Source organism: Furipterus horrens, unplaced genomic scaffold (assembly GCF_987537825.1).
Source record: "Furipterus horrens unplaced genomic scaffold, mFurHor1.1.pri manual_scaffold_1, whole genome shotgun sequence".
In the NCBI taxonomy this organism is placed as follows: domain Eukaryota; kingdom Metazoa; phylum Chordata; class Mammalia; order Chiroptera; family Furipteridae; genus Furipterus; species Furipterus horrens.
In genome coordinates, this window is record NW_028327171.1 from 137,507,935 (window position 1) to 137,520,962 (window position 13,028).

Here is a 13,028-nt window from a genome sequence, read left to right on the forward strand (position 1 = left end):
AATGGTGTAGGAATTGTCTGAGAGAGTTGGGGTTGCTGGGTGGAGAGCGCAAAAAGGGGAAAACTGGAACAACTTTAACAGAATAATCAATAAAATATATTTAAAAATTGTTTTCTTCAGTATCTCAATCATGTTTTATATGAGCCTCTGTTGATGATATACAGTATTTACTAACTGGCATGTCAATTTTTTTAAAGATTTTATTTATTTATTTTTAGAGAGAGGGGAAAGGAGAGAGAAAGAGAATGAGAGAAACATCAATGTGTGGTTGCCTCTTATGTGCCCCCAAATGGGAACTTGGCCCACAACCGAGGCATGTGCCAAGACTGGGAATTCAACTGGTGACCCTTTGGTTTGCAGGTGTACACTCAATCCTCTGAGCCACACCAGCCAGGGCTCAATTCTGAGTACAATGTCATGTCATATATGTCTCTGATTTCCTGGAAATAATAAGGCACTGTGATTTACCATTGTCTTTCAGTTCTCTATTCAGTCCCTGCCAAGAAGCACATGAGCATTGTAATTATACAAAATGAACCTATAATTGGCCAGATGATTGCAGTCACATTAGCCTTTAACAAGATTATTTAGTGGTCTCTGAATAAGTGAATTTGTGATATTGAGTAGGACAGTGAATTAGGAAAGAACTCTAAGTTTTTAAGAGTAACTAGTACTTAAGACTAAGCCGTAGTAAACATTTCATGATCTAAATCACTTTCTTGAGAGAATAAGTAATGGAAGAGCTTTTTATATATTAGGGAAAATATAGGAGATACATATATGCATATTATTAAACAGACAGCCAATAACTGAGGGGTAGAATTTTTTTTTAAGTACAAAAAGTCATTTATTAGTTGGAGGAAAAACAACATCAACTTCACCTGAAATTCTTTAAGAGATAAATACCTTTCTCTAAGACCTGTTACAAAAACTAATTCACTTTAAGTTCTTAGTGTTTTTTTAACACATTTCATAATATTTATCTAATAATCCTCAACAGTTATAAAGAGTTGTTTTTTTCTTTTAATCACTAAAACCCACTAGGCAAGCCAGCAAATCAAAGCAAAGGCAACAGCTTTGATAACCCCAACTGTCCCCATCATATCTTAGGCTGTGACAATACTACTTTCCTTAAAAACACACACTACCTGATTTAAGAAGTCAAAGAGATCATTGATTTTCTATGGCAAAAGAAATTAGATACTTAATGTTACTGAAGTGTACATGTAAAAAATGTTTAAAATGGTAAATTTTATGTCATGTATATTTTACCACAATTTTAAAAAATGAAGACTTTAAAAAAAAATTGAGACACTGAGAGGATACAAGAAGATGTCACTAAAGTGGACTGAAAATTTGATGGTGTGACCATCTGTTCGGTAAGCTGGGACACATAGGCAGATACAGGGCAGTGCTGAATTCAAGGGGAACTTTAGAACAAATGAAAGAAATTCCATAAGTAAGTTGAACCTCAATGAGTATTATAAAAACTTAAATACTGTCCCAATTGTAACAGGATTTCTGAAAATCACTTTGAATGTCTAATGTCAGGCTTATAAAACTATTATATCAAATAGATGACTTAGATAAAAACACATTTATGGAATATCAACTTCCTGAGGTAAATTAGTAAAAGCTATGGAATGTAATATACATTCCTATAAGCAAATGATATTAAGATGTTTAAGGTTTACAATAAGTTTTTTAAAAGCTGTCTATTGAATAAGAATATTTAAAAAAATAATTTACTACCCAATCCAGTAAACTTGTTATAACAAAAACATTTTTGCTTGGAAATAGTTAATAAATATTTATGGGAATTTTTACTAGCTTAACTTACATAAACTGAATAAAATAAATAATCACTTGAATATTCAAAAATAAAAGATGAGGGATTCATAACAGTTTAAAATATTCTCACTTTTATTTAAAAAGACAACTTTTATAAAAGTTAGATTTATACATACTCAATGTCATTTAAATTTTCCTCCTTATCAAGAACTATTTCAAATTTTTCTTCTTTGTATTAATTTTCACATAGGATCATATAGCTAGATGAAAGAAACATAGCTACTCAAACTTTTTCTATTACTTTCAGGAACATTTTTGTACAGTCTTTAAAATAATATTTGACAAATATTGACTATTTTAATGTAATAAAACTTACTTTTCTCACAGAAGTATAGGGGACCACTCTTTGTGGTTTCAGGAATTGTAGCCCAAGCCATGAGCTAGGCCCCTCCTCAGAGAGGCCTTTAAGTCTCAATGGAAAACCAGAAGGCAAAGAGACAGACAGGACCGAAGGCCATTCAGAGGGTTCCCATGGGAATTGGATTTAAGGAATGCATATTATGCTTTAGAGCTTGATCTGCTTTTCTTATCTCTTAGTTAACTATAAACACTGTGTAGCTAAAAACGTATGAAGCCTTGCACCTCATATCAGCATGGCATCGGGATGTTTAGCAGATCCTCACACAGACTGGTCACTGTGTTCTTTCCATTGATATCTGTAATCAGTAACTGTTAACTGTAACCCAAGCGTCAAATTCTTAGTCATGATTCATAAGGCTTGATCTTGTATCTCCCAAATCACCCCCTCAATAAAAGGCACGGGAGATGGAAGCTCTATGCTCTTCTCCACTAGAGAGATTAGCCGCTTCCCATCCCTCTAGACAAAATACAGTGTCCTGGATAAATTTGTTCTGCCATGGTCCTGAAACCTCTGTGGGACAGGGAGTTTCCGACCAAGCCAGAGCGTTGGAGGCAAGACAGACTTACAGGAATACATGGCAACTTGTACATAATATATTGTTCTTCTCCTCAAAATAAGATTTGTGCTTTAATAAATGTTATTATTTCCTTTTGAATAGATACATTGTGTTGGTTTTACAGCAAACATGTAGGTTATTTATAGTCTATAAGGTCTAATTTTTGCTTTCATAAGCAATTTTCATTTTATTATAGAATTTGGAGGATTTCTTGACATGTTCTGCTGATAATATATTGAGATATAAGTTATTGAATAGTTTTCTCCATACCCTGAAAAGAAAAAACTATCATCTGAAATCTGACATTTTCTCCCAAAAAAATAAGCTTTTTGTTGAACATAGGTTTTTTACTTAATTTCCTATCTTTTATTTATCTCTATCTCTATCTATCTCTATCTAAAATGTTTGCTTTGAATTTTTGCTTAAATATTTTATTTATGATATTAATCCTAGCTCCTTAAGTTTTTATACTGGTCCATTTTCCACATTAGATGTTTTATTTTATTCATTAGTTTTGACATACCTATATGTTCAGCAACATTATTCACAGCAATTCTGTCAAGTATTACAAACAATGAATTTTTGAAAGATTAAATATAATATATTGTCTATCTTAACTAGAATTCTCCATTCCCTTTTAGAGAAGCCAATGTGAAAGTTCTGATATTTTAAAGGTATCAATAAACAAATATTTTTTTGTGTAAGGTTCTTATAAAAAATTAAACTAGTATGATTTAACATGCTTTTCTGGAAATATCTACTGCTACCAAAATTAGCTTCCAAAAATAGTATTTTTGCTCACAACTTATTTATTACATGCAGGCAGTTAAAATACATTTTGAATGAATGTTATGTCAACATGTGTTCATTTGATATTCTATAATATTTTATTTTACCAATATTATAATGATAGAGTTTAAACACACAGGATAAAAACAAATAAATCTATTTGAAATTTAAATTTTGGATAGATATGGATATATATTCTATGATGTGTATGTTCTATAGATATGTAGTCATATAGTATATAGTATATAGATAGAACTAAAGAATTAAAGTAGTGGAATTGTGCACTAGAATCCTGTACAATTTTGTTAACCAATGTCACCATGCAAATTCAATAAAAAGGAAAAGAAATGACCTATGACAAAACTTTATGTAGCTACCTATAATCATTCTATGACAGATTCCCTTTTTTCCCAGGAAACACTTCTATACTGATTTTACATAAGTCACTAATAAATTTTTCCTTCAGTAGAATTGAAATATTTACTGACAAAATTAAATATTTGATACACACTCACCTCATTAAGAGCTAGCTTGACCTTTTATCTTGTTTCCTTATATCTATAGTTCAGTGTTTGTGAGTACATGTTGGTTTTAAGTCTATAAATTTAACCAGCTCTTCTTAATATAAGATTGGGTTGAAAAAACTTTCTTATAAATGTTGCTTTCTTGATATTTCATTTTGTCTCTATTTTTACACAGGGGAATAATTACCACAGTTTTAGTTTATATCTATATATAGTAAAATCCTGATCAATGTAGTTAAGTTAATCATTATACCAGAAATTCAGATATTAAAAATGGCAAAGCAGTCATTTGGCTAACTTTACCATTAGGTGAAACTGGATTGGCATAGAATGTCAAGGCTGGTAGGAAAAATTGCCCATATATATTATAACATTTTTTCTCTACCTTCCTAAATAAAGTCATGTAGCCCCGGCTGAAACACTTTTAGTGGTGAAAAATAAGGCAGCTCATTCCAATATAAAAGGTTCTAATCTTAGGACAGTCTTTCTTATAGTGAACAGAATCTGCCTCCTAGCTCCTAATTCCAACCTTTGAAACAACTCAGACTAAATATGCTTCCTATTCCAGTACTTCATATATTTGAATGCAGCTAATAAACCATGTTTGGTCCAGTCAAAACTTCTTCCAAAAGTATGTGTTCCAGACCCCTTATGATTCTGGATGTATACATTTGTATATACTATAATTTGTTAAGATGCCTCTTAAAATGCCATGTCCAAAAATGTGCGTAGTACCCCAGGTGCATTCTTATTAGTGCAATACTCAGTAGAACAGAATGTAACCTCTGTGAGGGTCCTAACTAGCACTGGCTTCCCTCTGTGTTTTATAAGAGTCATGTCCTATTGTGATTCATACAGAGCTAGTGCTCAGTTAATAACAGTATTTCAAATGAATTGCTCTTTCAGAGATTTTCTCACACTTAATCGACTTACCTAATGAACAATTTTAATTTTAATATTTTGTTTGTTTGCATCCTCTATTCCAGTATGAATTAAACAGAGGTGTTTTCAAAAGCTATTTCTGTCAATCAATTTTGCAGTGAAACACCTCTTCAGAAAAATGTTACTGTAAAAAACAATTAGGATATTATTCATGGTTTATGTTTTAGTGTACCTGTACTCAGTCCTACTCCCTGGCTTGTTTGGCTCAGTGGATTGAGCGTCGGCCTGCGAGCTAAGTGTCGCTGGTTCGATCTACCAGTCAGGGCACATCAGAGAAGGAAAACTCTGACTCCAAAAAACCTCCGCTGCCTTGCGGCATACCTCTTCAGGGGAAAGGCTAAGGGAGTAAACCCCGACAGAAAATCCAGAGCCGGAGTCCCTAAGGTGGCTTGACATTGTAGTCAACACCGGCAACTCCTGCGGCGCACCTGAAGCCAAGCTGTATTGACTCCGTCTTTCCCTTGGACCCTTCAGCTGCGAAGAGAGGGGGGGTCTGCTGCATGGGCAACAGCAGACCCTCCATATCACCCTGCCCAGGCTCTGTAGCTTCAGCTCCACTGGAGAGGACACTCCAGCGTCATCGCAAGATGTCGATTCAACACGGGAGGAGACAGATACCGTGTCACTCCCGAGTCGGACTGCACAACCATTCTCGGCGGTGCAGATAGACTCTTAAGAAGCTACACCATTGTCTCTCGAGATGGACGGCTGCCGACGACTCAGTCCTAATATTTCATTTATTTTTCTGTTCCTATGAAAAATATTGTATTCTCTGGTGTTGTGGTAAACAAGTTATTAACTGTTTTAACTTCAGATATGTATGGGAGGGAGAATGAGTGAAGGAATGAAAGCTTAATAGTTACATACATATTTAATGCAGCTATTAACATAGCAGTATCTCCCTAAACATTGGTCTTCCATTACTTATTTTTTTTCTTTTTCTTCAGCACATATTGAAAAATATTTTGATTTTTCATCTTTCTGGGAATATTTTGACAATATTATACCACACTGTTATTATGGTTTGCATATGTAGAAACTCTCCATTTAAGTAATCTTTCCCAACAGTATTTTGATGGCTGTTAAGTTTTACAGCTTTATTAGATTGAATAGTTTTCATTATCAAAATTTCTAATGCATCCCAGGGTTTGCTATTTTTGATGATTACTTACCTTGTAACCAACTGGAAGGTCCTGGCAATCTTGAGAACATCCACTGACTCTCTTACTCAAACATTCATTTATATGGCAGTTTCTCTCATCTGAACCATCACCACAGTCATCCTTATTGTCACAAAGGCCTCCACTGTGAATGCACCTTCCATTTTTGCACATAAAAAAGGAACTGTTGCATGACTGTTCTGAAAAAAGAAAACAGAATGAATGGAATATAAAGTACATGCTAGTGTTTTTATACTACAATTGTTGAAAACATTCACAAATATAACTTATCTATCTAAAATTATAGTAAATATACGTGTACATATAAATGTTTTATATTAAATATATTATTTGCATACAAAATTAGAAAATCAAAGGCAAATGGTACTTTTGCTCAACCCCTTGAAAATATTGCTTTATTATAAAAATTAACAACCAAAATAATCATCTTTAGTAAAATTAATGGCATATTTCTGTCTTCATCTATAGTGTGTTGAATGAGTTCAAAAGTATAATGATAATATATTTCCCTCAAGCCATAGGTCTCTGAGAAATTACATGTCACTAAAAATTAGGAATCTAGAATAGGTAGATATTCCTAAAAATTTTTTTAAATCTTGGAAATGTAACATTGACATTTTAAAATCAGGGCATAGAAAAGACACTTCTTGTGAATAATAGTTGTTCTAAATATAACTATGAAAAGAAGTCCAGGTTTTGTAGCTACTTATCCTGATTACTTGAACATTAATCATTATTGTAACATGATTAAAGAAAATTCATTAACATGGAAGCTACATGAGAAAAAAATAAATTATTTTAAAATATATGACTGTATTCAGCATAGAATAGTGAATGATAAAGAGACCAAATTTGACTTCGCATATTTATTTTTAGATGATGAACAATTTATTTTATTTTGCCTAAGTACGACTAATACAGATTTCCAGTAAATCTCAACTTCTTTTATGATTAAATTTTTGAATAAGTTTAGACAGGGAAATTTCATCCACATAAAATAATGTATTAAGAAAAGGCGATTTTTTATGAAGGGGAAATGGTGATAGATTTACCAGGCTCTTTGCCTCAAATATTCATGTTTTTACACACTAAATTTCTAAAACTAGCTCCAAAACATTACAAGCATCTATACGGTATCACTAGAAATATCAATGTTTAGTTATTTCTATCTCCTTTCATTGACTATCATATCAAACTAAAAATCAGAGCCACAGTTTTGTCATTAAAAAAGGTAAAATTTAGAAGAAGCAGAGCATATATTTTCTGTACCTGCACTTCGGCACTTTGGGTTTAAAGGTGCTTCATCAGAATGGTCTGGACAGTCAAAGTCTCCGTCACACTGCCACTGAGTATTTAAAAGACATCGTCCATCAGCACAACCAAATTCTTCTGCATTACACTGTTGGTATTCTAAAGACAAAGAAATAAACATTCTAATTTATATATTTTATATAACAAATATTAACTAAAACGTCATCCTTTAATGTACACTATACCTAATTAACCATACCTCCTATGGGAAATGTTTCTCATTTCTTTCTGGGACAGTGGTCATATTTGCAAGAAATATTTGTGGTTTGGAAGTACAATAAAACTCCAGAAAATAAAGTTCTATACAACACCATTACTGTTTCTAGGTGAGAAAACAAGAATGCAGCACTCCAGTATACCATATTTGTTCACCTGTTATTTATATCCTAAAGAACTCCCTTAGAATAAAAAACAAAATGAAAGCTATTAGATTTTTTTTAAGACCAAAGTTGGTTAGCTATAGTACCAGAACATGAATGAACTGATTCTGAGTTATAATGATAATTCTCAGGAGCTGTAATGTCATGCTTATATTTGGGAATTAGCATTCACAGTGTAAATAAATTGATAAAATAAGAAAAATTAAAAGCCAATTATAGAACACTAAGCACAAAAACTATCATAACTATCTTATATATTGATTCTTAATTGAAAAGCTTTATTCAAGCCACAGTGTCCACCAGTCAATTGTTAATGTTCATATATCTATGTCTGATTATAAATAAAATTCATTTCATTTTGAATATTATGATATTTTAAATGAGATTTCCCCTGATTTTGTTAATAATAAAACCCATCATTACTATTAGAGCACGTCTGATAAATCTATACAAGTATTCTATTTTTGGAGAGTCGAAGTAAAATTTTTATGGTTTAAAAAATAAATTCTAATAAGAAAGGAATTCAATGATGATTATTTAATTGAGGTGTTTATCACATTGAATGGCAAATCTAGATCATTTAAAAATATCCCCAATTTCCTTAAAGTTTCTTTCTTCTTTCTTCATTAGTTACTCCTTTTTGTTACCACAAACATTCAAAGCTCTCCTAGCCCCAGAATAATAAAGATCCATTGACATAACTCTTAGCAACACATTTCATTATTGTACCCAATTTCACTTTCCCTTACTTACCTTCAGTCCATCTGCTCCGTTAACATTTCATTTCTGCAACATTTACATTCTGAACTTCTGCAGAGCTAACAAATACCAAGTGACAAGTGTCAAATTCGAAGGTGTCTCAGATTCCTATCTACTTCATTTTCCTGTAGCCTTTGACATTGTTGACCATACAATATTGGAAATCAGGCTTCACTTTAACTGCTTTTGTTGTTCTTATTTTTCCCTATTTTTGTATGTAATCCTTTACTGTTCTATATCAAAATGTTGTAGGTGAAGCCCTAACTTCAATCCTTCAAACTTCAGTTGATTTTCTCCCTTTTCCTTTCTACAGTGTTGGGTGTTCTCATTCTTTATCATATTTGGATATTACCTTTAAGCTGATAGCCACCAAATTAGCATTATTTGTCCTGATCATATTTCTGGTCTTTAGAACCAAGTTTTCAAACACTCACTACACAGTTTCATGTGATTGTCTGATTACCACTTCATTTTCAAAATATCCAAAATTAAGTTTTGTTACATCTTTCTTCTGCATCACCAGCAAAACTGGCCCTTAAACTCCTGTGTTCTGACATTAATTAACAGTAACACACCCACTGAGTTATCAAGCTATACATTTTCCTTTATCTTCTCTATCTAACTGTAACTTAATTCTGAGCCCCTCCACACTATCCATTTCACTGTTTTGGCCTAGGTTCAGAAGCACATTGTCAAACATCAGAACTATTACAACATTCTAACTAGTTTATTTTTCCCTTATTGCTCCTCTTTCCCATGGCAGTATTTCATCCACTCTGCTGGAAAAAGAAAAAAAAAAGGTCCTAAAACACAAATTTGACTGAGACAGTCCTCTGTTCAAAATGTGTTCTGGTCACTGAGAATCAAAAGAATTAAGTACAAATTATTTAATATTGTATTTCAGAATTTTTAGGATCTACTTTCAACCTAATTTTCTGACTTCAACTTACCTCACAAAAGACTAATTGCTGTTTCTCAATTACTTCAAAATGCAGGTCTTTGTAAACATATACATAATTATTCTGTATCTGGAACTATGGTTACCGCTTTAAAATATTAACTCATTAATTCTCTTATCAGATCTAAGAGTTAAGCACTGTTATCATAAATTCTTAAAGATGAGGAAAAATTGATGAACCTGGAGGTGAAGTAACGTTTCCAAGGTCACACAGTTATTAAGTGGCAGAGGCAGAATTTGAACCCAGGCCAGCTGGCTCTAAGATCTATGCTCATAACCACCTTGTCATGCTTTCTAGTATCTAAGTAAGATTTCCTCTAATATTCTATGCTTCTTTAGTGCTTCAAAAATCATTTTCTCAGCTCCATTTTCATGTATTGTGATACTTATTGATACCTGACAATGTATGTTATTATACTATATTGTATTTCTGATTTTCCTTTTAGTTACGCTTTTCTGGTGGGACCTCTGTCTCATTCATCTCCATAACAACCAAATACAGTGTCTAGCGGAGGAAAGATATTCAATCAGACATAACTTTACTTCATATTTAAATCTTGAATGATGATGTAACTCTTAAAATATCACATTGAATCTACGACTTAATGGTGAAATGATCATAAAAAACTTATATTTATGGATTTCAAGGAGGTTTTTATCAAAGACCAAGGCTGTAGACACTGCTAAGATGGGACAAAAGAGGGAGCTAAATCTATTGCCTTTCACAGATATATGTGGATTTCAGAGCTTCTCATTTTATTTTTTTTCATGTACGCATTTAAATATTTACAAAAATAACAGCTTTACATAAGGTTTCAACATCAACTGAGCATTTTTAATACACTGATTTTTATCTCAAAAGTTATATATGTATTTGTATCTATGCTATATACATGGGGTAAAATTCATATGCAATGAGAAGACAAATTTCATAGCAATTACATTTTAACAAATAAATGCATGTGTAAGTAAGATAAAGTAAAAAAAAAAAAAAAAAAGCTCAATATCCAGTTATTCTAGTAGTTGTGAACTGCATTTTTTTTCTTTCACTCAGATATTTGATTTGGCTATAACATTGAACTAGATAGATAGTACTATGTTGTCTTTAAGTACCTCAAAGTACTTAAAGCCAAAGATATTTTTATAAACATTTTGGATGTGGTTACTGATAAGAATAGAAGTAGGTATGATTTCCAAGTAAATGTGTAATTCTTTTCTTTTTTAAGATTTTCCTTTCCAATTTTATTTATTTATTTAATTAATTAATTTGTTTGTTTATTTATTTATTTATTTATTTATTTATTTATTTTAGAGAGAGGAGAAAGGAGAGAAAGAGAGGGAGAGAAATATCACTGTGTAGTTGCCTCTCACACACCCCCAACTGGGGACCTGATGTGCAACCTTAGTCATGTGCCCTGACTGGGAATCACACCAGTGACACTTGGTTTGCAGGCCAATGCTCAATCCACTGAGCCACAGCAGCCAGGGAAATGTGTAATTCTTATAGAGCTTAAAGAGATTGTATGCAAGGTGCTTGTGTTACTGAATATAAATGTCTTTAGTGATATTAATAAATGTGCATCTGTGTTCTATTATTTATTTATATGTTCTTTTATTCTTTTTAAAAGATTAATATTAAGCCTGAGAATCTTCTGCAGGAAAAGTTTAGATATACTTACCACACTGCAGAGACTCATCAGAGCCATCTCCACAGTCATCATCATGGTCACAAACAAACTGCTTGGGAATGCATACTTTATTGTGGCACACGAAAGCACTGTCATCACATGTGTTATTGGGAGCTAAGAAAGACATCACAAAGCATACGGTCAGATGAGTACCTATTTTACCTTCTCTCACCTTAGGAGTTCAGGGGATGATGGCTGTTATACTTAATAATTTATAGTCATTTAGAAAAACTTTACTCATTTACTACATCTTATAAATTAATAAGATACAGTTATTAATATATTTGAATATATGTCAATATAAATACACATGTAATTCAAAGTTTTAGTACAAATAGAGTCAACAGTTCTAGAGTGAAATTGAAATTTTAGGTCATTTAACAATCTGTAACTTTGCTAGAGGATTTCAAAGGTTCATATATAATTTTTTTTTAATTATTCAATTGTGGGGATGGGTACAGATGGAAGAGGGTATGTGTGGGGGTTTACATATATCATTCTGACACTTGAAGTATTATAATTATTCTCTTCCATGCCTATCAGCTTTCTTCCCCAGATTGTCTCAAACTCCACGAAAAAAGAAAACCTCTGCATTCAACTTAGTAATGATTGAAAGGGACACGAATAGGAAAATAATAATAACTTAATCAAATATAATTTATTTTCAACAAATTTATTTTAAAAAGTAATATGAATGCTACATAGAACAAGTATTAAAATTGCCCATTATAATATAGGTAAATTTAGTTATTAATAATTAACTTTTTACTGTGCAACAGCTTATATAACTCAAATGAATTATACCAATACTAATACCTGAATTATTATTTAAAATGCTAAGCAACAGAGGCTTATTTGGCATTAACACTTTCAGATAACTTGAGTACAATTTGTTGTATTTTACAATTATTTACTTAACAGCACTCATGTGGCCAAAAGTGTTAATATGCCTCCCAGATTGTTAACTGCTACAATAGCAACAGTGTACTGGGACCATCTGGATCCCTGAATTGATGCATGATCTTTTATTATGTAGTCCTCTGTGGCCCCATTGACCTTTACAGACACATACACATCACTTTTAAAATCAAAGTGAATAATTCTACAGTAGCATAGATTCTGTGCACATATGTCTGCTCAAAGTTTTCTTTTTCCTCTTTGCTTTAATTATCCCCCGTATACACATACCACCTACACACACACACTTAAATTATGGCTCCAAATACTATTTTAAAGGCCTGAAGACGAGTGATTGGCAGTATTCACTTTATAATCAATTGCTCTGTCTCTTTATTTTCCAGATCATGCAGAGGAATTTTTTTAAAAAATTGTTTCTATTGAGTAATTCCCTGTAAATTTCCTGAGGTCACCTAGAGGCAGAAACTTAGTAAATTGTCTGACCTCCAAAGGTGTTCCTATGATCTCCTTGCTTCATTCAACTATAAATAGCTACACTGTTTTTACCTGACCTAAGGGTAAAAACCCTATCCATAGGCCTAATAGGTGTTCACTGACCTTCTGATTAGTAGTTATTTAGGATCACAGATACTATTTACAGAATATCTGAAGTAGGTAATTTAAAAGTTTTCATGGAGAGGGTGAGGGCGAGGGGACACAGTAGAAGATGCTATAAAGAAGGTAACAAACCTACCACACTCACACACATATCAGATAGTTATGTTATCTAAGAAGTAAAACGGTAAATCTGTGTTCATCCAAACTGCTTTA

General features: G+C 32.4%; 1 protein-coding gene across 1 annotated transcript in view; it reads right to left on the reverse strand.

Annotated features, from left to right (window-relative positions):
- LRP1B (LDL receptor related protein 1B) overlaps window positions 1-13,028 on the reverse strand; it is a 1,919,366-nt gene that overhangs the window by 280,048 nt on the left and 1,626,290 nt on the right. The window contains exons 53-55 of the mRNA XM_090279551.1: window positions 11,292-11,414; window positions 7,474-7,614; window positions 6,196-6,383 (exon numbers count right to left, since the gene is read on the reverse strand). Coding sequence (XP_090135677.1) covers window positions 6,196-6,383; window positions 7,474-7,614; window positions 11,292-11,414 — 452 coding nt within the window. The remainder of the gene's footprint in view (window positions 1-6,195; window positions 6,384-7,473; window positions 7,615-11,291; window positions 11,415-13,028) is intronic.